General features: G+C 39.7%; 5 protein-coding genes across 5 annotated transcripts in view; 1 reads left to right on the top strand and 4 right to left on the bottom strand.

The window, feature by feature from the left end:
• The window catches only part of LOC141302108 (uncharacterized), a 98,174-nt gene that overhangs the window by 24,569 nt on the left and 47,256 nt on the right, over positions 1–26,349 (top strand). Inside the window, exon 2 of the mRNA XM_073832300.1 lies at positions 24,923–24,946. Within this exon, the coding sequence (XP_073688401.1) occupies positions 24,923–24,946 (24 nt within the window). The remainder of the gene's footprint in view (positions 1–24,922; positions 24,947–26,349) is intronic.
• LOC141302118 (histone H2B-like) lies at positions 18,622–19,173 on the bottom strand. Its single transcript, XM_073832310.1, has one exon. It carries the CDS (start codon positions 19,166–19,168, stop codon positions 18,794–18,796), a length of 375 nt encoding a protein of 124 aa, XP_073688411.1. The 5' UTR covers positions 19,169–19,173; the 3' UTR covers positions 18,622–18,793.
• LOC141302114 (histone H3-like) lies at positions 22,260–22,670 on the bottom strand. The gene has a single exon (XM_073832307.1). It carries the CDS (start codon positions 22,668–22,670, stop codon positions 22,260–22,262), a length of 411 nt encoding a protein of 136 aa, XP_073688408.1.
• The window catches only part of LOC141302107 (uncharacterized), a 57,517-nt gene continuing 54,375 nt past the window's right edge, over positions 23,208–26,349 (bottom strand). The window contains 1 exon segment of the mRNA XM_073832299.1: positions 23,208–23,612. Coding sequence (XP_073688400.1) covers positions 23,208–23,612 — 405 coding nt within the window.
• LOC141302112 (histone H1-like) lies at positions 24,103–24,708 on the bottom strand. The gene has a single exon (XM_073832305.1). The coding sequence runs from the start codon at positions 24,706–24,708 to the stop codon at positions 24,103–24,105; it is 606 nt and encodes a 201-aa protein (XP_073688406.1).

Here is a 26,349-nt window from a genome sequence, read left to right on the forward strand (position 1 = left end):
GATACCTAAAGGCCAATATTCAGATATTATCATAGCGCCACCTGTTGGCAGCAGGATATATCATATCTTTCACTAACTCAAACATACCAAGGTCAATCTGCACCAAACTTCATATGTTTGATGAAAGTGCCAGCCTGAACACATCTACATGCCAATAATCAGTTATAGGCATAGCGCCACCAGCTGGCAGCAGGAAATTTGGCACATTTAAGTGACTTTGACATATTTCTCCTATTTTTACTGTATTAAAAGCATACTGCCCACCATTAGCTGTGTTCCTAAAGCCACCGGTCGGCGGTGAGCCCGTGTGCGAGGGCCCGTTCATCGCTGCTTGCAGCTTTAATTATTAGGGCCCGAGCACCGATGGTGTGAGGACCCTATTGGATCTGCTTCGTTTATTATTATTATTATTATTATTATTATTATTATTATTATTATTCTTCTCCAAAATGAATCGCATTTTTGAGGGCTTAGACATACCCGAAAACTCATGAAACTTCGCACACACATCAGACCTGGCGAAAATTTACGTCTGATATGGGTTGCAGAAGTGGGTGTGGCAAAATGGCTCGACAGCGCCACCTTTACACGTTCCGCGGTGTGCGCATTCAGCTGTGATTCACGTACATGCACGAAAATCGGTACACACATGTAACACACCAATACCTACAAAAAAGCCTCTTGGAGCAAAATTTGACACCCAACAGGAAGTCGGTTATTTTTAATTTTCTCAGCAAATTTTGTGTCATTTTTGCCATTTTCAGGCCTCGTACTTGAACGAACTCCTCCTAGAGATTTATTCGGATCAACGCCAAATTTTCAGAGTCTAATCTAAAGCCCTTTGTGACGCTAAATTGTGAAGATCTAGAGTTTTCATTGGAGGGCGTGTCCGTGGCGGCCTCGCAAATTTCGATGTTTCGCCATGAAAAAGGAAGTTGCTATAACTTAGGCATAAAATGTCCAATCTGTCCCAAACTTCACATGTGTGATAACACTCCTGACCTGATGACATCTACATATCCATATTCAGTTATAGTCATAGCGCCACCTGCAGGCAACAGGAAGTGTCATGCTGTACTCTACAACCAACTCCTCCTAGAGATTTATACAGATCAACACCAAAATCGGTCAGTCTAATATAAAGGCCTTAGTGATGTTAAATTGTGAAGATCTTGAGTTTTCGTTGAAGGGCGTGTCCGTGGCGGCCTGACAAATTTCGAGGTCTCGCCATGGATATAAAACTTGTTATAACTCAGCCATAAAATGTCCGATTTGCCTCAAACTTCACATGTTCGATTAAAGTCCTGGCCTGAACACATCTGAAGGCCAATATTCTATTATAATCACAGCGCCACCTGTTGGCAACAGGAAATGACTTGTATAAAACTCCTCCTAGAGATTTAATGATATCAACATTATATTTGGTCAGTCTGATCTAGAGGTCTTAGAAATGTTAAATTGCGAAGATCTTGAGTTTTCGTTAAAGGGCGTGTCTGTGGCGGCGTGACAAAGTTTGATGTTTCGCCATGAACATAGAAGTTGTTATAACTCAGCCATAAAATGTCCGATCTGCCTCAAACTTCACAGGTTTGGTAAGAGTCCTGGCCTGAAGACACCTAAAGGCCAATATTCAGATATTATCATAGCGCCACCTGTTGGCATCAGGATATATCATATCTTTCACTAACTCAAACATACCAAGGTCAATCTGCACCAAACTTCATATGTTTGATGAACGTGCCAGCCTGAACACATCTACATGCCAATAATCAGTTATAGGCATAGCGCCACCAGCTGGCAGCAGGGAATTTGGCACATTTAAGTGACTTTGACATATTTCTCATATTTTTACTGTATTAAAAGCATACTACCCTCCATTTGCTGTGTTCCTAAAGCCACCGGTCGGCGGTGAGCCCGTGTGCGAGGGCCCGTTCATCGCTGCTTGCAGCTTTAATTATTATTAGGGCCCGAGCACCGATGGTGTGAGGACCCTATTGGATCTGCTCCGTTTATTATTATTATTATTATTATTATTATTATTATTATTATTCTTCTCCAAAATGAATCGCATTTTAGAGGACCTAAACATGCCCGAAAACTCACAAAACTTTGCACACACATCAAACCTGGCGAAAATTTACGTCTGATATGGGTTTCAGAAGTGGGTGTGGCAAAATGGCTCGACAGCGCCACCTTTAGACGTTCAGCGGTGTGCGCTTTCAGCTGTGATTCACGTACATGCACGGAAATCGGTACACACATGTAACACACCAATACCTACAAAAAAGCCTCTTGGAGCAAAATCCGGAACCAAACAGGAAGTCGGTTAATATTAATATTCTCAACAAAATTTGTGTCATTTTTGCCATTTTCAGGCGTCGTACTTGAACGAACTCCTCCTAGAGATTTATTCGGATCAACGCCAAATTTGCCGAGTCTAGTCTAAAGCCCTTTGTGACGTTAAATTGTGAAGATCTAGAGTTTTCATCAGAGGGCGTGTCCATGGCGGCCTCGCAAATTTCGATGTTTCGCCATGAAAAAGGAAGTTGCTATAACTCAGGCATACAATGTCCGATCTGTCCCAAACTTCACATGTGTGATAACACTCCTGACCTGATGACATCTACATGCCCATATTCAGTTTTACTCATAGCGCCACCTGCTGGCAACAGGAAGTGTCATGCTGTACTCTGCAACAAACTCCTCCAAGAGATTTAATCAGATCAACACCAAAATCGGTCAGTATAATAAAAAGGCTTTAGTGATGTTAAATTGCGAAGATCTTGAGTTTTCGTTGACGGGCGTGTCCGTGGCGGCCTGACAAATTTCGAGGTCTCGCCATGGATATAAAACTTGTTATAACTCAGCCATAAAATATCCGATTTGCCTCAAACTTCACATGTTCGATAAGAGTCCTGGCCTGAACCAATCTGAAGGCCAATATTCTATTATAATCACAGCGCCACCTGTTGGCAACAGGAAATGACTTGTAGCAAACTCCTACTAGAGATTTAATGGTATCAACATTATATTTAGTCAGTTTGATCTAGAGGCCTTAGAGATGTTAAATTGCGAAGATCTTGAGTTTTCGTTAAAGGGCGTGTCTGTGGCGGCGTGGCAAAGTTTGATGTTTCGCCATGGACATAGAAGTTGTTATAACTCAGCCATAAAATGTCCGATCTGCCTCAAACTTCACAGGTTTGGTAAGAGTCTTGGCCTGAAGACACCTAAAGGCCAATATTCAGATATTATTATAGCGCCACCTGTTGGCAGCAGGATATATCATAACCTTCACTAACTCAAACATACCAAGGTCAATCTGCACCAAACTTCATATGTTTGATAATAGTGCCAGCCTGAACACATCTACATGCCAGTAATCAGTTATAGGCATAGCGCCACCAGCTGGCAAAAGGAAATTTGGCACATTTAAGCGATTTTGACATATTTCTCCTATTTTTACTGTATTAAAAGCATACTGCCCACCATTAGTTGTGTTCCTAAAGCCACCGGTCGGCGGTGAGCCCGTGTGCGAGGGCCCGTTCATCGCTGCTTGCAGCTTTAATTATTATTATTATTCTCCAAAATGAATCGCATTTTTGAGGGCTTAGACATACCCGAAAACTCATGAAACTTCGCACACACATCAGACCTGGCGAAAATTTACGTCTGATATGGGTTTCAGAAGTGGGTGTGGCAAAATGGCTCGACAGCGCCACCTTTACACGTTCCGCGGTGTGCGCTTTCAGCTGTGATTCACGTACATGCACGGAAATCGGTACACACATGTAACACACCAATACCTACAAAAAAGCCTCTTGGAGCAAAATCCGGAACCCAACAGGAAGTCGGTTAATATTAATATTCTCAACAAAATTTGTGTCATTTTTGCCTTTTTCAGGCGTCGTACTTGAACGAACTCCTCCTACAGATTTATTCGGATCAACACCAAATTTGCAGAGTCTAGTCTAAAGCCCTTTGTGACGTTAAATTGTGAAGATCTAGAGTTTTCATCGGAGGGCGTGTCCGTGGCGGCCTCGCAAATTTCGATGTTTCGCCATGAAAAAGGAAGTTGCTATAACTCAGGCATACAATGTACTATCTGTCCCAAACTTCACATGTGTGATAACACTCCTGACCTGAAGACATCTACATGCCCATATTCAGTTATAGTCATAGCGCCACCTGCAGGCAACAGGAAGTGTCATGCTGTACTCTACAACCAACTCCTCCTAGAGATTTATTCAGATCAACACCAAAATCGGTCAGTCTAATATAAAGGCCGTAGCGATGTTAAATTGTGAAGATCTTGAGTTTTCGGTAAAGGGCGTGTCCGTGGCGGCCTGACAAATTTCGAGGTCTCGCCATGGATATAAAACTTGTTATAACTCAGCCATAAAATGTCCGATTTGCCTCAAACTTCACATATTAGATAAGAGTCCTGGCCTGAACACATCTGAAGGCCAATATTCTATTATAATCACAGCGCCACCTGTTGGCAACAGGAAAGGACTTGTATCAAACTCCTCCTAGAGATTTAATGATATCAACATTATATTTGGTCAGTCTGATCTAGAGGCCTTAGAGATGTTAAATTGCGAAGATCTTGAGTTTTCGTTAAAGGGCGTGTCTGTGGCGGCGTGACAAAGTTTGATGTTTCGCCATGGACATAGAAGTTGTTATAACTCAGCCATAAAATGTCCGATCTGCCTCAAACTTCACAGGTTTGGTAAGAGTCCTGGCCTGAAGACACCTAAAGGCCAATATTCAGATATTATCATAGCGCCACCTGTTGGCAGCAAGATATATCATGTCTTTCACTAACTCAAACATACCAAGGTCAATCTGCACCAAACTTCATATGTTTGATGAAAGTGGTGGCCTGAACACATCTACATGCCAATAATCAGTTATAGGCATAGCGCCACCAGCTGGCAGCAGGAAATTTGGCACATTTAAGTGACTTTGACATATTTCTCCTATTTTTACTGTATTAAAAGCATACTACCCACCATTTGCTGTGTTCCTAAAGCCACCGGTCGGCGGTGAGCCCGTGTGCGAGGGCCCGTTCATCGCTGCTTGCAGCTTTAATTAGGGCCCGAGCCCAGAATGGGCGAAGGCCCTCTTGTTTTCCTAAGGATTCTTATTTTTTTTTTTTTTATTTTTTGTTAACCTTCCGGGCACTTAAGGGGGTCTTAACATGCTCAAAAACTCTTGAAAATTTGCACACATGTCGGAATCTGCGGCCATCAGGACGTCACAGAGGCTGGTACCGGGGCGTGGCAAGGGGACTCTACAGCGCCCCCTGGAATTTTTAGGGCCATATAGCACACATACTTGAACGTACACATATGAAACTCGGTACACATATAGAACTCATTGAGCTGAACAACTTTTGTACTCTATGTCATTTTCTTAACGCAACAGGAAGTGAGATATTTAGGGCTGTTTAAAAAGCGCATGCTCTGGAATTTAACGTACTCCTCCCAGGATTTCCATACGATTGTCACCAAACTCGGTCAGCATGATCTCAAGACATTGGGGACGCTAAATTGCGAGGGGATTTTTGATATCTCGAACGGTTTGGCCGTGGCAAGGCGACAAAGTTATGGCGAGAAATGAGAAACAGGAAGTGTCTAATAACTGTTGCACACATTGCCTGATTCTGATGAAACTTCACCAGATTGTTCGTTGTATGATGCCGATTCCATAAATGTGACTATTATGAGTCAAAGTTATAGCGCCACCAACTGGTAGCAGGAAGCGTGTCATTTTCAAAATGCGTTGAAATCAGCCTCTTAATTTTACTTGATTTTCTTCAAACTTCATCAAAATAATGTCAAAACACGGCCGATAAGAATATGTAAAGGGTACGATGATAAATCAAATGCTGTTGCCATGGCAACGTGTTAAACTTTAAAATTAGATTCCTGTCTTTTCGAAGCAGATAACATGTTTAGAATTTCATGAAACTCAACACACACATCAATATTAATGATAGTTAGACACTGGCAAAAGGTCATAAATGGGCGTGGAGCAGGCACTCTATAGCGCCATCTTTTGACAAAAGTTGGGGGGTTAGTTTTTCCTACAGTCACCAAACTCTGTACATATATTGTTCTCATCAATCTGGACAACTTTCTAAATCAAACTCATTAGCTAAGACCAACAGGAAGCCGGCTATTTTGATTTGAATGTGGATTTTTGGAAAAATCAGGCTGTAAACAAATTCACACTCCTTCTAAGAATAACAAGGTATTCACACCAAACTTTTTTAACATGAAGAGAAGATTCTGAAGATGTTAAATTGCGAGCGGATTTGGGATATCTTGAACGGTGTTGACGTGGTGATTTTTTAAAAAACATAACCCTAATTTTTTATATCTTTAAAGTGCAGCATCCAAACTCTTTAAAACTTTTTTCACACAGAGATCTAATCATTATGAGCAAGTGCTGGTAATATCATAGTTATTCAAGCTTCTATGAATTAAAGAAAATTAAAAAAAGAAATCAGTAAACTGTTGTCACTGGGCTGACAGTCTGTGTTGACACTAAGAGTGACTGAAGGGGGAGGGGTGAAAGGGAGAGAGACCAGTGGAACATGCTGTTTTGCTTAAGACCATCTTTGAGGAAGATGCAATTTGCACATTGCACATTGCTGTAGTTTAATCTGCATAAATAAGTCTGAACTTTGAGAGTCTGATCTTTGAGAAAATATAAAGGGTCACAAACTCTTTCATTCTTTGTATATTGCAGTTGTTGTTTTTTATTTATTTTTTACTGAACTGTACCATGAACTTGTCCTATTCAGTCACATAGCAAAAGATTAAGAAAAATACAGCTTTTTAGCATGAGCGATTTATCTTCATTGATAGACATTTATTTTCATAATTAAAATTTTTGATTCAATAAAAAAAAAAACACTAACAATTTCAAGACAAACTTTGACAACAAAACAAACTTTGCTGTTATCTGTTCAAAACATCTGAAAATTGTACCATTTTAAGATGAGTTATATTTATATATCGCCCCATTACAATACCCAACTTGATTTTTAAAGATATTTTGAAAGAATGAAGCGTTTATTGAGCACTTTATTGTTTATTGTTGTATACCCACATGAACTGTGTTCATGTTCATGTTAATTCACAGTACATACACTATGTTAAAAGATACTAATTTACCTTTAAACAATATATGAGTACTTTTTTAGGTTAATATTAATTAACATTAATAAATGCTTTTTATTATTGTTCATGTTAACAATGTTAACAAATGAAACTGGATGGTAAAGTTGTATATTTAGTGTGTATTTGTCTGTGTGTTGATTTAAAAATGTAACCCTTTCATTTCTGTAAACTTTAAATCCAAACTGGCAGAGGGTTACTGTGAATGCATGTGCCAACTGGGCACCGTTTTCCTAATTGATTCTTAGTTATGTAGCGCTTAAGAGTGATGTCTTATAACAGGAGTCACCTGCAAAGCAATGTCCACACACAAATGGAACAGATAGGTAACGATGACATTTAAACAGAAGTGGTGGACGTAAAGCAAGCAATAATAACATTTTGTTATCATCATGAATTACATGTTCTTATCATCATCCTCAGAATATAGGGAAAATGTTCCCTATATTGTGAACGGCTTTGGGATATCTTGAATGGTGTTGATGTGGTGATTTATGAAAGTAACAATAAAAAAGATGAAGAGTTATTTTCATATATCTTTAAATTGCATTATTCTTACTCATCAAAACTTTTTACATATAAAGAACAAGAAATTCTTAGGAAATACGTGTAGTTTCAAAATGTTATCATGCTCAGAGGCCCCAAAAACATTAAAAGTGTCAAATAAATTCGTCAGATTAAAGCTCTAATACCAGGGATGAACACTAGAGGTCCTCATAAGATAAGGAATCGTTTGACCTCTAATGCTATTTAGCTCATTGTCAGTGTATAAGAATGACAATAATCCATAGAATCAGTTGATATGTACTGTACTGTCAGTGTACTTTCACATAATTATTTTGTATAGGTGCTTAAAGAGCATTAAAATATTTGTTTTATCTTTTAAGGAAAAATTATGTGATTTAAATACATATATACACTCTCACTGATAGAACAAAGTATCTTATAAGTATGACACTATACTGCTCAGTTCACTTAATTAGAATGAGAAACAAAATACAAAAAGGCCAAAAAGTCAACTAAGTTAATATGTATTTATTTTCAATATATTTGTTTATAATTATTTCACAGATGCTTATAGACTATTAAAATAATATTTAAAAATGCTTGTAGACCATAAAACATGGTAACTATTTAAAATAGGGTCCAATACCTACAAAAAAGCCTCTTGGAGCAAAATTTGACACCCAACAGGAAGTCGGTTATTTTTTTCTCAGCAAATTTTGTCATTTTTGCCATTTTCAGGCCTCGTACTTGAACGAACTCCTCCTAGAGATTTATCCCGGATTAACGCCAAATTTGCTGAGTGTAATCTAAAGCACTTTGTGACGTTAAATTGCAAAGATCTAGAGTTTTCATTGGAGGGCGTGTCCATAGCGGTCTCGCAAATTTCGATATTTCGCCATGAAAAAGGAAGTTTCTATAACTCAGGCATACAATGTCCGATCTGTCCCAAACTTCACATGTGTGATAACACTCCTGACCTGAAGACATCTACATTCCCATATTCAGTTATAGTCATAGCGCCACCTGCTGGCAACAGGAAGTGTCATGCTGTACTCTACAACAAACTCCTCCAAGAGATTTATACAGATCAACACTAAAATCGGTCAGTCTAATAAAAAGGCTTTAGTGATGTTAAATTGCGAAGATCTTGAGTTTTCGTTGAAGGGCATGTCCGTGGTGGCCTGACAAAGTTTGATGTTTGGTCATGGACATAGAAGTTGTTATAACTCAGCCATAAAATGTCCAATCTGCCTCAAACTTCACATGTTTGATAAGAGTCCTGGCCTGAAGACATCTTAAGGCCAATATTCAGATATTATCATAGCGCCACCTATTGACAGCAGGATATATCATATCTTGCACTAACTTAAACATACCAAGGTCAATCTGCACCAGACTTCATATGTTTGATGAAAGTGCTGGCCTGAACACATCTACATGTCAATAATCAGTTACAGGCATAGCGCCACCAGCTGGCAGCAGGAGGTTTGGCACATTTAAGTGACTTTGATCTATTTTTCCTACATTTACTGTTTTAAAAGCATAATGCCCACCGTTTGCTGTTTTCCTAAAGCCACCGGTCGGCGGTGAGCCCGGGTGCGAGGGCCCGTTCATCGCTGCTTGCAGCTTTAATTATTATTATTATTATTCTTCTCCAAAATGAATCGCATTTTTGAGGGCTTAGACATACCCGAAAACTCATGAAACTTCGCACACACATCAGACCTGGCGAAAATTTACGTCTGATATGGGTTTCAGAAGTGGGTGTGGCAAAATGGCTCGACAGCGCCACCTTTACACGTTTCGCGGTGTGCGCTTTCAGCTGTGATTCACGTACATGCACGGAAATCGGTACACACATGTAACACACCAATACCTACAAAAAAGCCTCTTGGAGCAAAATCCGGAACCCAACAGGAAGTCGGTTAATATTAATATTCTCAACAAAATTTGTGTCATTTTTGCCTTTTTCAGGTGTCGTACTTGAACGAACTCCTCCTACAGATTTATTCGGATCAACACCAAATTTGCAGAGTCTAGTCTAAAGCCCTTTGTGACGTTAAATTGTGAAGATCTAGAGTTTTCATCGGAGGGCGTGTCCGTGGCGGCCTCGCAAATTTCGATGTTTCGCCATGAAAAAGGAAGTTGCTATAACTCAGGCATACAATGTACTATCTGTCCCAAACTTCACATGTGTGATAACACTCCTGACCTGAAGACATCTACATGCCCATATTCAGTTATAGTCATAGCGCCACCTGCAGGCAACAGGAAGTGTCATGCTGTACTCTACAACCAACTCCTCCTAGAGATTTATTCAGATCAACACCAAAATCGGTCAGTCTAATATAAAGGCCGTAGCAATGTTAAATTGTGAAGATCTTGAGTTTTCGGTAAAGGGCGTGTCCGTGGCGGCCTGACAAATTTCGAGGTCTCGCCATGGATATAAAACTTGTTATAACTCAGCCATAAAATGTCCGATTTGCCTCAAACTTCACATATTCGATAAGAGTCCTGGTCTGAACACATCTGAAGGCCAATATTCTATTATAATCACAGCGCCACCTGTTGGCAACAGGAAATGACTTGTATCAAACTCCTCCTAGAGATTTAATGATATCAACATTATATTTGGTCAGTCTGATCTAGAGGCCTTAGAGATGTTAAATTGCGAAGATCTTGAGTTTTCGTTAAAGGGCGTGTCTGTGGCTGCGTGACAAAGTTTGATGTTTCGCCATGGACATAGAAGTTGTTATAACTCAGCCATAAAATGTCCGATCTGCCTCAAACTTCACAGGTTTGGTAAGAGTCCTGGCCTGAAGACACCTAAAGGCCAATATTCAGATATTATCATAGCGCCACCTGTTGGCAGCAAGATATATCATGTCTTTCACTAACTCAAACATACCAAGGTCAATCTGCACCAAACTTCATATGTTTGATGAAAGTGGTGGCCTGAACACATCTACATGCCAATAATCAGTTATAGGCATAGCGCCACCAGCTGGCAGCAGGAAATTTGGCACATTTAAGTGACTTTGACATATTTCTCCTATTTTTACTGTATTAAAAGCATACTACCCACCATTTGCTGTGTTCCTAAAGCCACCGGTCGGCGGTGAGCCCGTGTGCGAGGGCCCGTTCATCGCTGCTTGCAGCTTTAATTATTATTATTAGGGCCCGAGCACCGATGGTGTGAGGACCCTATTGGATCTGCTCCGTTTCTTATTATTATTATTCTTCTTCTCCGGAATGAATCGCATTTTTGAGGGCCTAAACATACCCGAAAACTCATGAAACTTTGCACACACATCAAACCTGGCGAAAATGGACATCTGATATGGGTTGCAGAAATGGGTGTGGCAAAATGGCTCAATAGCGCCACCTTTACACGTTCCGCGGTGTGCGCATTCAGCTGTGATTCACGTACATGCACGCAAATCGGTACACACATGTAACTCACCAATACCTACAAAAAAGCCTCCTGGGACAAAATCCGAAACCCAACAGGAAGTCGGTTATTATTAATTTTCTTAGCAAAATTTGTGTCATTTTTGCCATTTTCAGGCGTCATACTTGAACGAACTCCTCCTAGAGATTTATTCGGATCAACACCAAATTTGGTGAGTTTAATCTAAAGCCCTTTGTGACGTTAAATTGCGAAGATCTAGAGTTTTCATCAGAGGGCGTGTCCGTGGCGGCCTCGCAAATTTCGATGTTTCGCCATGAAAAAGGAAGCTGCTATAACTCAGGCATAAAATGCCCGATCTGCCCCAAACTTCACATGTGTGATAACACTCCTGACCTGAAGACATTTACATGCCCATATTCAGTTTTACTCATAGCGCCACCTGCAGGCACCAGGAAGTGTCATGCTGTACTCTGCAACAAATTCCTCCTGGAGATTTAATCAGATCAACACCAAAATCGGTCAGTCTAATAAAAAGGCTTTAGCGATGTTAAATTGCGAAGATCTTGAGTTTTCGTTGAAGGGCGTGTCCGTGGCGGCCTGGCAAATTTCGTGGTCTCGCCATGGATATAAATCTTGTTATAACTCAGCCATAAAATGTCCGATTTGCCTCAAACTTCACATGTTCGATAAGAGTCCTGGCCTGAACCAATCTGAAGGCCTATATTCTGTTATAATCACAGCGCCACCTGTTGGCAACAGGAAATGACTTGTACCAAACTCCTCCTAGAGATTTAATGATATCAACATTATATTTGGTCAGTCTGATCTCGAGGCCTTAGAGATGTTAAATTGTGAAGATCTTGAGTTTGCGTTAAAGGGCGTGTCCGTGGCGGCCTGACAAAGTTTGATGTTTCGCCATGGACATAAAAGTTGTTATAACTCAGCCATAAAATGTCCGATCTGCCTCAAACTTCACATGTTTGGTAAGAGTCCTGGCCTGAAGACATCTAAAGGCCAATATAAAGATATTATTATAGTGCCACCTATTGGCAGCAGGATATATCATATCTTGCACTAACTCACACATACCAAGGTCAATCTGCACCAAACTTCATATGTTTGATGAAAGTGCTGGCCTGAACACATCTACATGCCAATAATCAGTTATAGGCATAGCGCCACCAGCTGGCAGCAGGAAGTTTGGCATATTTAAGTGACTTTGATCTATTTTTCCTACATTTACTGTATTAAAAGCATACTGCCCACCGTTTGCTGTGTTCCTAAAGCCACCGGTCGGCGGTGAGCCTGTGTGCGAGGGCCCGTTCATCGCTGCTTGCAGCTTTAATTATTATTATTATTATTATTATTATTATTCTTCTCCAAAATGAATCGCATTTTTGAGGGCTTAGACATACCCGAAAACTCATGAAACTTTGCACACACATCAAACCTGGCGAAAATTTACGTCTGATATGGGTTTCAGAAGTGGGTGTGGCAAAATGGCTCGACAGCGCCACCTTTAGATGTTCAGCGGTGTGCGCTTTCAGCTGTGATTCACGTACATGCACGGAAATCGGTACACACATGTAACACACCAATACCTACAAAAAAGCCTCTTGGAGCAAAATCCGGAACCCAACAGGAAGTCGGTTAATATTAATATTCTCAACAAAATTTGTGTCATTTTTGCCATTTTCAGGCGTCATACTTGAACGAACTCCTCCTAGAGATTTATTCGGATCAACGCCAAATTTGCAGAGTCTAGTCTAAAGCCCTTTGTGACGTTAAATTGTGAAGATCTAGAGTTTTCATCGGAGGGCGTGTCCATGGCGGCCTCGCAAACTTCGATGTTTCGCCATGAAAAAGGAAGTTGCTATAACTCAGGCATACAATGTCCGATCTGTCCCAAACTTCTCATGTGTGATAACACTCCTGACCTGATGACATCTACATGCCCATATTCAGTTTTACTCATAGCGCCACCTGCTGGCAACAGGAAGTGTCATGCTGTACTCTGCAACAAACTCCTCCAAGAGATTTAATCAGATCAACACCAAAATCGGTCAGTCTAATAAAAAGGCTTTAGCGATTTTAAATTGCGAAGATCTTGAGTTTTTGTTGAAGGGCGTGTCCGTGGCGGCCTGACAAATTTCGAGGTCTCGCCATGGATATAAAACTTGTTATAACTCAGCCATAAAATGTCCGATTTGCCTCAAACTTCACATATTCGATAAGAGTCCTGGCCTGAATACATCTGAAGGCCAATATTCTATTATAATCACAGCGCCACCTGTTGGCAACAGGAAATGACTTGTATCAAACTCCTCCTAGAGATTTAATGATATCAACATTATATTTGGTCAGTCTGATCTAGAGGCCTTAGAGATGTTAAATTGCGAAGATCTTGAGTTTTCGTTAAAGGGCGTGTCTGTGGCTGCATGACAAAGTTTGATGTTTCGCCATGGACATAGAAGTTGTTATAACTCAGCCATAAAATGTCCGATCTGCCTCAAACTTCACAGGTTTGGTGAGAGTCCTGGCCTGAAGACACCTAAAGACCAATATTCAGATATTATCATAGCGCCACCTGTTGGCAGCAGGATATATCATATCTTTCACTAACTCAAACATACCAAGGTCAATCTGCACCAATCTTCATATGTTTGATAATAGTGCTGGCCTGAACACATCTACATGCCAATAATCAGTTATAGGCATAGCGCCACCAGCTGGCAGCGGCAAGTTTGGCACATTTAAATGACTTATGACATATTTTTTCTATATTTACTGTATTAAAAGCATACTGCCCACCGTTTACTGTTTTCCTGAAGCCACCGGTCGGCGGTGAGCCCGGGTGCGAGGGCCCGTTCATCGCTGCTCGCAGCTTTAATTATTCTTCTTCTTCTTCTTCTTCTTCTTCTTCTCCAAAGTGAAAAGTCTTTTTGAGGGCCTAAACATGCCCGAAAACTCACGAAACTTTGCACACGCATCAGACCTGGCGAAAATTTACATCTGATATGGTTTTCAAAAGTGGGTGTGGCAAAATGGCTCGATAGCGCCACCTATAAAATTTCAACGGAGTGCCCCTCGAGCTACGTTTCATGTACATGTACGAAACTCGGTACACATATGTAACACACCAATACCTACAAAAAAGTCTCCTGGTGCAACATCCGAAACCCAACAGGAAGTCCGTTATATTGAATTTCCTGTATGATTTTTGTGCAGTTTTTGCCATTTTCAGGCCTCATACTTTAACGAACTCCTCCTACAGTTTTTATCCGATCATCTTCAAATTTGCTGAGTGTCATCATAAGGCCTTTGCGATGTTAAATTGCGAAGCTTTAGAGTTTTCGTCGAAGGGCGTGTCCGTGGCGGCCGGACAAACTTTGATGTTTCGCCATGAAAAAGGAAGTTGCTATAACTCAGGCATACAATGTCCGATCTGCCTCAAACTTCACATGTTTGATGACAGTCCGGTCCTGAACACACATCAGTGCCCATATTCAGTTATAGTCATAGCGCCACCTGCTGACAACAGGAAATGACATGTTTAACCCTCTGGGGTTCTTCGGTCACTTTTGACCGGAATTTTTTAAATAAAAAAATTTTAAAAATCGTAGCTTCATCGGAATGGTATGAAACCTGGTGACTTTTATGGTACTTGGTATATGAACACACAAAAAAATTGGGGACAGGATTGGAAAAGTCTAAGTGGTTGTAAAAAAAATAGTCACACTCGGGGTCTTCGGGTCAAAATGACCGGCCATAGGAAATGAATGGGAAATTGGCAAAAATATGAAAATACAGAGTTTTTTTGTGCATACAATCTACAAATCAGCCACAATCCAGAAAAAAAGCACACAACTGTGAAGGGGTGACTCTCTAAAACATCAAGAGTGCAAAACACTACAATACACTCACACACACACACACACACACACACACTTATACACACAAAAACACACGCACACACAAATGAATGTGTGTCATTTCAAAAGCTAATTTTGGGAAATGTGTGAAATAGAAGCAATCAATGTAAGAAATAAAGCACACAGCAATGAAAGCATGAGACTGTAAGCCATCAGAGTTCCAAAATAGACACACAGACACACACACACACACACACACACACACACACACACACACACACACAGGGAAATATGAGATTGGTGAGACTGTAACAGAGGAATGTGAGACTATGAATCAAATAAAAGGGAGACATTGGATCCAAAATCCAAAAGTCACACACCATGTCACACACACACACACACACGGAAAAAAGATTTCAAAACAAGCATCATTTGCTCAAAGTGCTATATGGAGACACTCTGTTGTGATTTGTCACAACCTGATCTGTAATCACAATTAGTATGTAAATAATATGTAATTATAGTTAGAATGATATTTAAAACAAACTTTTTTTTCCTCTATTTTTTTATTTACTATTTGACAATTGTTATACTTTTCTGTTATTTTAGATTTATGTTCATAATTGCTGTTGCCTTTTGAATAAGAGTTACTGTTCATTGAATATGTAAAAAAAGAATGCACATAAAATGTAAATAGGGTTAGGATGATATTTAAAATATTTTTATTTCTCTATTTTCCATTTAATGTTTGATAATTATACTTTTGCTGTTATTTTGTTGCCCATGCTGTTGCTGTTCATAATTCCTGTGCTAAATAAGAGTTATTGTTTATTGAATTTTACAAAAAATTATTTAAATCAAAATGTTCATTATAAAAAGGTTACAAAATAAAAAAAAATGGTATGACTGAAAGAACGGCATTTTTATTCAGTTAGAATTAAAACAATGGGTAACAAAATGCTTTCCATTGTTTCTCTTTCTAATGCAATGTTCTGGTTTGACTGTATTATAAAGTAAAACTGGCACTTCAAATTACCAGTTAAACCAATCAAACAAACAAAAAACTTGGCAAATAATTAAAAAATAGTCTTTGATAATCTAATTTTATATAATAAAATCCACAACCTGAAAAGGCATTGGCAAATATGTGCAAAAACAACTAGAATTCACAAATCCTTCTATAGAGAGCATTACATCCATCTAGTGGTTAAAATAGGATATTGCCTGGTAATTATGCTCCCTACGCCACCAGATGGCACAAATCCGACTTCAAAAAATTATTTTCTATAGGCCAGGTATCTACTTTAAACTAAAATACAGCATTAATTAAAAAAGAATAAAAATTATATATATTAAAAAAAATTCTATTATATTCAATGGCAAAAAATAGATCATAATTGTAGCATAAATATTAATTATTATCATAAAATTCTGTCAAAACACGACAGAAAAAAAGAAAAAATATTATTGAACAAAAATACATTTGATTGATTTTACTGAAAAAAAGGAAATAATGATTTCAGGGCTCCGGTCACTTTTGACCGTGAGGGCCCTGAGTGTGACTGGTCGGGGAAGAACCCCAGAGGGTTAACACTGTTACGGACTCCTAGAAACATATTGAAAAGCGTTAACAAGTCTTAAATAGGCTAGCAACATGCTACAAACATGCTAAAACATGCTAGCAACACTTAGCTAAGAGCTAAAGCATGCTATTAATACAAATACAAAAGGAAATTGCTGTAACTCATGTATATAATGTTGAATCTGACCCAAACTTAATATTCAACATGCTACAAAAATAATAAAGCATGCTAGCAGCACTTAGCTAATATGTTAAAGCATGCTAATAATACAATGAAACAGGAAGTTACTCTAACTCAGGCATACAATGTCCAATCAGCCCCAAACTTAACATGTTTGATAAGAATCCTGGCCTAAACACACGCCAATGCCCGTATTCAGTTATAGTCATAGCGCCACCAGCTGGTAACAGGAAGCCACATGTTTAATACTGTTGTGGATGCCTAGCTACATTTTAAAAAAATTCAACAACTGTTAAACAGGGTAGCAACATGCTAGAAACATGCTATAACATGTTAGCAACATTTAGCTAAGTGCTAAAGCATACTCTTAATGCAATGAAACAGGAAGTTACTCTAACTCAGGCATGCAATGTCCAATCAGCCCCAAACTTCACATGTTTGATAACAGTCCTGACCTGAAGATATCTACATGCCAATATTCAGTTATAGTCATAGCGCCACCTACTGTCAACAGGAAGTGACATGTTTAACACTGTGACACATTATTAGCAACACACTAAAAAAGCCATTGAGTGCTAAACTAGTTTAAAATGTACCCAAACATGCTAGCAGCACTTACTTAGTGCTAAAGCATGTTGTTAAAGACATAAAACAGGAAGTTACTGTAACTCAGGCATGCAATGTCCAATCAGCCCCAAACTTCACATGTTTGATAAGACTCCTGGCCTCAAGATATATACATGCTCATATTCAGTTATAATCACAGCGCCACCTGCTGACAACAGGAAGTGACATTTAATGGTATTACGGACTCCTAGCAACATATTAAAAAGCGTTAGCAAGTTTTAAATAGGCTAGCATCATGCTAGAATCATGTTAAAACATGCTAGCAACACTTAGCTAAGAGCTAAAGCATGATATTAATACAAAGAAAAATAAGTGTAACTCATGCATACAATGTCCAATCTGACCCAAGCTTAATATGTTTGATAAGAGTCCTGGTCTGAACACAAGCCCATGCCTATATTCAGTTATAGTCATAGTGCCACCTGCTGGCAACAGAAAGTCACATGTTTAATACCGATGTGGATGCCCAGCAACATTTTAAAAATATCAACAAGTGTTAAATAGGGTAGCAACATGCTAGAAACATGTTAGCAACATTTAGCTAAGTGCTAAAGCATACTCTAAATGCAATGAAACAAGAAGTTACTGTAACTCAGGCATGCAATGTCCAATCAGCCCCAAACTTAATATGTTTGATAAGAGTCCTGGCCTGAATACATTTACATGCCAATATTTAGTTATAGTCATAGCGCCACCAGCTGGCAATAGCAAATTACTTGTTTTACACTAACTTAAGAATGCAATGTACAATTTGCACCAAACTTGACATGATTGCCAACAGTCCTGGCCTGAAGACATCTAAAAGCCAATATTTCTTAATAGCGCCACCTGTTGGCAGCAGGATATGTCATGACTTACACTCAAGCATGCCATGTTCAAGCTTCACCAAACTTCATATGTTTCATGAAAGCACTGGCCTGAACACATCTGCATGCCAATATTCAGTTATAGGCATAGCGCCACCAGCTGGCAGCAGGAAGATTGGCACATATCAATGACTTTGACATATTCCTCCTACATTTACTGTGTTAATAGCATAGTGCCCACCATTCGCCACCGATCGGCGGTGAGCCCGAGTGCGAGGGCCCTACCATCGCTGCTTGCAGCTTTAATTTAGATTATAACTATACTACATGAGTTAGGCCAGTTTGCAAAAGTCTTAATCATACCTGTCAGTTAGACACCTTAAAAAAAAAAAACAAGTACTATTGAATTTGAGAATAAACACCAACACTGTCCTTTACTACCAGAACGACAGAAAACGGCCTTTACTAATTTGAAACAAACGTTAGTCAACTCTAGTACCAATACTGTATTCATTTCAAAACCAATTAGAACTAGTTGAAGTTACAGAAAGCCGCTTTCACTGATTAGATGAGTGGCTCTTAAAAGAGCCTTTGGGTTACGAAGAGTTTTAGCAAAACTCTACTTGGAGCTGGTGTACTTGGTCACGGCCTTTGTGCCCTCAGACACGGCGTGTTTGGCCAGTTCACCGGGCAGCAGCAGACGCACAGCGGTCTGGATCTCTCTAGATGTGATGGTGGAGCGCTTGTTATAGTGAGCCAGACGAGATGATTCACCGGCGATGCGCTCAAAGATGTCGTTGACGAAAGAGTTCATGATCCCCATCGCCTTAGAAGAGATACCAGTATCAGGATGAACCTGCTTCAGCACTTTGTAGACGTAGATAGCATAGCTCTCCTTCCTGGTCCTCTTGCGCTTCTTTCCTCCTTTGCCGGCGGTCTTACTGACGGCCTTCTTGGAGCCTTTCTTGGGCGCGGACTTCGCTGGTTCAGGCATGATGATGCTGGTGAAACCGTTTCATAACTGAAATGTCCCGGACGGACGCATTTATTGACTAGTCTATGCTAATTTTTTAAGCCATCTGGAACCTTCTGATTGCATGTTTTCATAGGCCAAACCCATAAACTCGTATGTGATTGGACAACTCCAAGTATCACGAGCGGAACGAGGGCCAATCACAGGCGATGATATAATGCCCCCCCCCACCGCTTCATATTTGAACGACTTCAGCGGATATGAAGACGTTTCCTTTTTTTCAATTCCCGCTCTTTTTGTTTTATACAAGAAAGCAAATAGGTCTATATATTATATAGCGTATTCTTTTCTAAAAATCTTTAAAGATCCATTGAGAATCTGGAGAAAGCAGAGCAATGGCGTTTATTTATTTATTGCAGAATTGTACATAAGACAGGGAACATCCACATAAATAATACCCACACCAATATAACAAATATGGAAACACACACACAAAGAGCAGAATCAGTAAAAAAAGAACAGAAAGATAACAAATAAAGTTACATTAAAAAAAATAATATTTTGATAGAGAGGCAAAGAGTTTTAGATTTTCTATTTTTTTTTTAAAGTACTTAAAACTGAAACGTTTGTGCAAACTCAAATAAATTCAGTAAAGGGGGGCTTATATCTTTTCCCATTTGCAAGTATGAATATGATAAATATACCAACAATAAAACAAAGTTGATCTGAAAAGGGAAAATGTAAATCTCTGACGAGGTGATGAGGAATGGAGTGAATAGAGTTAGGCTGGTTCGGATGAAAATCAAACCAGATTTTTACAAGTATCTTCACAGTAAAATAATAGGTTATGAAGTGTTTTGGGAAAAGAATAACACTAACCACTTGGATCCACCTCAAAATGAGATTGTTTCTGTAAAATCGCAAACATGGTAAATCTTAAACAAAATCTCATTAACCTTTAGAGCAACTGGATATGTCAGATACAAGGTAAAATCTTTATCCCTTAATGAGGCTTTAACACCTCCCTAAAGTAATAATGGTAATCCCCAGTAATAACACATTTAAACTCTTTATAAAAATGTTTACTACACTTACTATCAAAGACATCTCTATTATACGTTTAAAGAAAGAAAAAAGAAAAACTACACACTAGTAATTTTTTTGAAAGGTTTAGTTCATAAAAGCGTTAAGTTTCCAGCAAAAGCATAAAACGGTAACATTACTTCGACTCTTTATGTGATAATGTGGGTGGCTCTTAAAAGAGCCGTTGGGTTTGAAATACTTTCTTCTGATTGAAGATGTTTAACCTCCGAAGCCGTACAGAGTGCGTCCCTGTCGTTTCAGAGCGTACACGACGTCCATAGCGGTGACGGTCTTTCTCTTGGCGTGCTCGGTGTAGGTAACGGCATCTCGGATCACGTTCTCCAAAAATACTTTCAACACACCGCGGGTCTCTTCGTAGATCAGACCGGAGATACGTTTGACACCACCACGACGAGCAAGACGACGGATGGCGGGTTTGGTGATTCCCTGGATGTTATCACGCAGAACTTTACGGTGACGCTTAGCGCCTCCTTTTCCAAGTCCTTTACCGCCTTTGCCTCTTCCAGACATGTTTAAGCTGTTACCTCTAAATAACAAAAAAGAGTGTGAGGGAGGCAAACGCTTCAGTTAGGCCATTTACATTTGCTTACAGGACCTAACTGAAACCAACCCCGTATCACATGGCGCGCAGCCCCTCCCCCGCTAGTTAGAGCAGGAAAAATGTGGCTTAACCACAAAACTTGATTTAAATAATTTATGCATGTCCTGTGTTTCGCATTAAACTTTTTAAAACTTTGTTAAAGATTAATTTAACAAAGATATGTAAAGTTCATATCTATATTATATATAATTGAATATATGCATTTGACTTTGACTTTCATATCATGATTGTCTAGAGCCAGGCTCCACCATTTGAGCTGCAGGAATGCACCCTAAAGTAAACGGAGAACTGCAGATGTCATATCAAACATTAAACCGGTAGTTATCAATCCCCCCATACTGTTATAATGAAATTACCTGCACTTACACATTAAACAAAGCGAGAGACATTTATGGGTTATTCTACAGAAATGCCCGCTTTTAGTATGGCAAAATGACTTAAATATATTTATTTTTCTAACATTTAAATTTAGACCACATTGTTAGATTACCTTTTGACTGTATGAATACATATAAATGACAGCTATGAGTTTATTTCAGCATGCCAGTTACAAAAAAAATAATGAAAATGCAAGAAATAAGGTGACTGTTTTAGGTGACAATGAATCACATAAGACCTGATATACCTTCACTGTTGTTATCCATAAGGAAGGTAACAAAAAATGTTTTCATGAAAAATGCTTTTTACAAAATGATTGCTGCAAGGTATCAAACCACGTCTCACTAAATTAAGTAGTTTAATCCATTTGTATTCTTTTTTTGTATTTTTTTTTTTTACAATTCCCCATCAATAAAGTAGGTCTCACCAGTGACCAACTAAAAGCTTCATATGAAATCATGCGATAAAATTAGAACATTTTTAAAAGGGACAGCAGACTTAACATGGGCCTGTTTTTGACCTCAAAATAAAGCACTTTACTATCTCTCTGTACATGGCTGTGATGAAAAGCAGTTTGTGATGCTTGGAATTCTTTAATAAAATAAAAAACAAATATTGCCACATTAATGGCTCATAAAGGTGTAATTGTTTAAATAACAGTTTAATTTTAAAACAAAGAAAACGTAATCCTAAAGTGTTTTTCAAGTGTAATATTTCTGTAAAGGCTAGGGACAAGAAAACGGACGCAGTTCAGCAGTTTTAATAATTTATAATGAACTATTAACATTTTATTGCACTTGACTTAATTATGCATGTGTATTTTATAAGTATGGTATTTTTTGTTTTGTTTACTTAGAGAAGTGTGTATGTATGCATCCTTTGTAACAATAGTAAAAAAACTAAAGTCTTACAAGGAATAACACGAAGACCCACAAAAATAAAAATTATAGTAAAGACTGGAAATTCTCCCGTTCAGTGTGATTTTGGTGGCTCTTAAAAGAGCCTTTGGGGTTTAATGAAGAGGCGGGTTTAAGCGCGTTCTCCACGAATGCGGCGAGCCAGCTGAATATCTTTGGGCATGATGGTCACTCTCTTGGCGTGGATGGCGCACAAGTTGGTGTCTTCAAACAGACCAACCAAGTAAGCCTCGCTGGACTCCTGCAGAGCCATGACAGCGGAGCTCTGGAAGCGCAGATCAGTCTTGAAATCCTGAGCGATTTCTCGGACCAGACGCTGGAAAGGCAGTTTGCGGATCAGCAGCTCGGTGGACTTCTGGTAACGACGGATCTCGCGGAGAGCCACGGTTCCGGGCCTGTAACGATGGGGCTTCTTGACACCGCCGGTGGCTGGGGCGCTCTTACGGGCGGCTTTAGTAGCGAGTTGCTTTCGCGGAGCTTTGCCACCGGTGGATTTACGAGCGGTCTGCTTGGTTCTTGCCATCTTTGCGAAAAACTTCTCCTTCCGTCCTGAGTACGTAGAAAATGCCGTTTCATGTTAATCGTCTGCTTTTAAAGCATCATACTGCCAAGAGCTTATGGCGTCATAAAGGTGCAGAGGCTTGTGATTGGCTGATTTGTGACGCCTGCGCATGACTGCTAGCCAATGACTACGCAGCTTGTTTTCAAAGGGGGCTGTTTGTTTCTCCCGCTCAAAATGCTTTGCTCCGTTTATTACTTTACGCATCAAACACCCTCTACACTAACATTCTTTTTACAGATTTCATAGTAATAGTTTTATTTATACGTTATAAAATATTTATTCTCTGGCTTAAATGGTTGTGTAAAACAATACCCAGCTGTTAACCTTAATTGCGGTCACCCACACTCAGCCGTTGTAACTCATTTGGTTAATAACTCTCTTCCTTAAAAGTATAATATGTCATCACGCATGAAATTAGTAAAGGAAAGCCACTCTCTCATAGATAAAATGGGTGGCTCTTAAAAGAGCCTTTGGGTTTCTGAAACAGACTTAATCAGCTTATTTGCCCTTAGCGGGTTTCTCGGTTTTCTTAGGCAGCAACACAGCCTGGATGTTGGGCAGCACACCGCCCTGAGCGATGGTCACTCCGCCCAGAAGTTTGTTCAGCTCCTCGTCGTTACGCACCGCTAGCTGCAGATGACGGGGGATGATACGGGTCTTCTTGTTGTCTCTTGCGGCATTTCCAGCCAACTCCAAGATCTCAGCAGTGAGATACTCGAGCACAGCGGCCAAATAAACCGGAGCACCAGCACCGACGCGCTCGGCATAGTTGCCTTTACGGAGAAGCCTGTGAACACGGCCAACGGGAAACTGCAGTCCTGCTCTGGAGGAACGGGTCTTAGCCTTAGCTCTCGCTTTGCCACCGGTTTTACCTCTGCCACTCATAGTTGGTTATTAAAACTTCTACGTTCGTAAAGTAGAAATAATAAAGCAGTAGTGAGTTCTGCTGAACTTTTAAATGAGCATGCCAGTCGCCCATTGGTTCAGAGCCTGTAAGATTTTAAACCAATCACTGAACTTCCCTCCAACACCCACCGCCAAAGCCACACCTCCACAGCTGGCATTCGGATTGTGCTGCATTTCAAAATAAACAACACTTGGCAGTAAACATTAAAGTTGTGATGGCGGTTGGTTATATATATATATATATATATATATAAGTTTTTATTGCCTAATCACATTTAGATCGATCCAACTGAAGCTGTTCATATTAAACGTGATTAACTTTGTGATTTCAAAAATCAGTCAACGTGAAATATTGTGAGTGAAGGTTAACTCAAATGCATTCTTAAGATAATTTACTTCCACTAGAAGTCAAAATAAAGGTCTCTTTGCACTTTTGTAGAGATAGTGGGTGGCTCTGAAAAGAGCCGTTGGTAAATAAAACAGATTTCTATTTCTTCTTGGGCGCTGCCTTTTTAGGCTTGGCAGCTTTAGGTTTTGCCACCTTAGGTTTGGGAGTCTTGGCCTTTTTGGGGCTCTTTGCTGCTTTCTTGGCCGCTGCTGGATTCTTTGCCTTCTTGGGGCTCTTCGTCGCCTTCTTAGCGGCTGCAGCGGCGGGTTTCTTGGCCTTCTTGGGTGATTTCTTAGCGGCGGGCTTCTTTGCCGTTGCGCTCTTGGGCTTCTTGGCAGCAGCGGGTTTCTTGGCCGCGGGCTTCTTTGCTTTAGGAGCCGCTTTCTTCTTGGTCTCGGTTTGCTTCTTGCTGAGTTTGAAGGAGCCGGAGGCGCCGGACCCTTTGACCTGCACTAGGGTGCCTTTAGTCACCAGGCTCTTGATGGCGAGCTTGACGCGGGAGTTGTTCTTCTCCACGTCGTAGCCGCCGGCAGTGAGAGCTTTCTTCAGGGCGGCGAGGGACACTCCGCTCCTCTCCTTGGACGCGGACACGGCTTTGACGATCAGCTCACCAACACCTGGACCTGCTTTCTTGGCTTTGGCAGCGGACTTCTTCTTGGGCGCTTTGGCCGGAGGGGTGGCTGGGGCTGGAGCGATTTCTGCCATTTTTCGGAGCGGATTTACAGTCTTTTCAACGATGAGTTCAACAATGAGTGCCTGCCATCAGAGCAGCGCTGCGCTCTTAAACAACGCATGCGAAACCTTGTAGACTCAACTCGCCCGCTCCGTGTCTGCGAGCCTTCGCGAGCTCCTTAGACTTGTGTTTTCTTTTCCTACATTTAAGGGCAAAACTCGAGTGGTAAACAGTTTAGCGTAGAAGAAACAAAGCGAACACTAAGCTGAGGTTCTTGGCTTTCTTTAGAGACTAAAATACGCGGCGAGGAAATGTTTGTTTTGACCAGATCGGATCAAACTAAAGGCGAGCATCAGCTACGTAACAAAGCCGCGTGTAAATTTAATGCGTTGTTTAAATGAAAACGTTGATAAATAATTCAAATCTTTCTCTGTATGTTCCAGAAACAGTTTTAAAGTCAATTTAATGAAATGAGCATCAGTGAAGGGCGTGTGCAATGTTTTATATAGTGGTTGTTTTGGGTAGCTTGAAGCACAAACAGTCTTCGAGTCTTTGCCTCATGTCTGGTCAGCAAACGAAACTACTACTTCTACTACTACACTACTAATAATAACGTGGTTCGGAAAGTTATGAATGCATTTATATGCGTTTCATTTTCACTTTCAACTTTTATTTGAATTCAGAAGAATTAGCAACCATTTTGCAAAAAAAAAAAAAAAAAATGTTATGAACGAGATTGGTTACGCATGCACATTTTCAGATTTCGTTTCTGGTGCACTCTTTATTTGAAAATGTAGCAGGCATTTCTTGTAGGCTAATTCTGTGTCTTTAAAGTTTAAATAATATTTTCTTATTTGGATTTTACAAATTACTTTGTGTTACAGATTTGTAGAATGTCATGGTTTCTTTATTCTTGTTCATTCTTTTTTTGTCGAATTGAGGGGAAAAAAGTCAGTCAGATGGCAGGTATTGCGGAAGTCAGCACAGTTTAGAAAAAATGTGTGTATCAAATATGATAATGTAGCTTTATGGGGTTATAGTGGTAATTCACCCACAAGTTGTTAATAATTTACTTGCCCTAATAATGACCTTCCAAACCATTATCACCTGCTTGCTTCTGTTGGACAGAGAAAAAAATTATTTTGAGTCTAATTTTGTATTTTAAATGTCATTATACAAAAAATAAGCTACTCATCAGTCCCCAGCCCTGTTGTAGTTGTCATTTGTGAGGCATGTAAGCAATGAGATGGCAATTTGTAATTTTACTTCTCAAGTAAATATATCTTGATTTAACAATCACAGTATCACTGGCACACCGGCCCAACTTACTCACTTTGTCTCTCTCTACCTTGCTCCCTCCAGTAAACTGCAATTTCACAATAATTATAAAGTCTGTGTGCTACTTTACATTCTGTATTATTAATCAAAATAATTAGAACAACGACAGTCTACATTAATCAACACACTTTTAGGAAATAGTGGGTTTACAACGAATTATCAGAACTATTCTTCTATTATAAAGAAGATTAGAAGCCAACAAAGATAAAAGCCAAGATTAGAGAAGCAGTCCTCTGTAAAATGACCAGCACAACAACAAAAGGTTTGAATTGTATTGCTGTGGTAACACAGTGTCTTCTCTACATGATGTAAAAACACTAACTAGCAGAATTAGC

This window comes from Garra rufa, chromosome 25 (genome assembly GCF_049309525.1).
Source record: "Garra rufa chromosome 25, GarRuf1.0, whole genome shotgun sequence".
NCBI classification, from domain to species: Eukaryota; Metazoa; Chordata; class Actinopteri; order Cypriniformes; family Cyprinidae; genus Garra; species Garra rufa.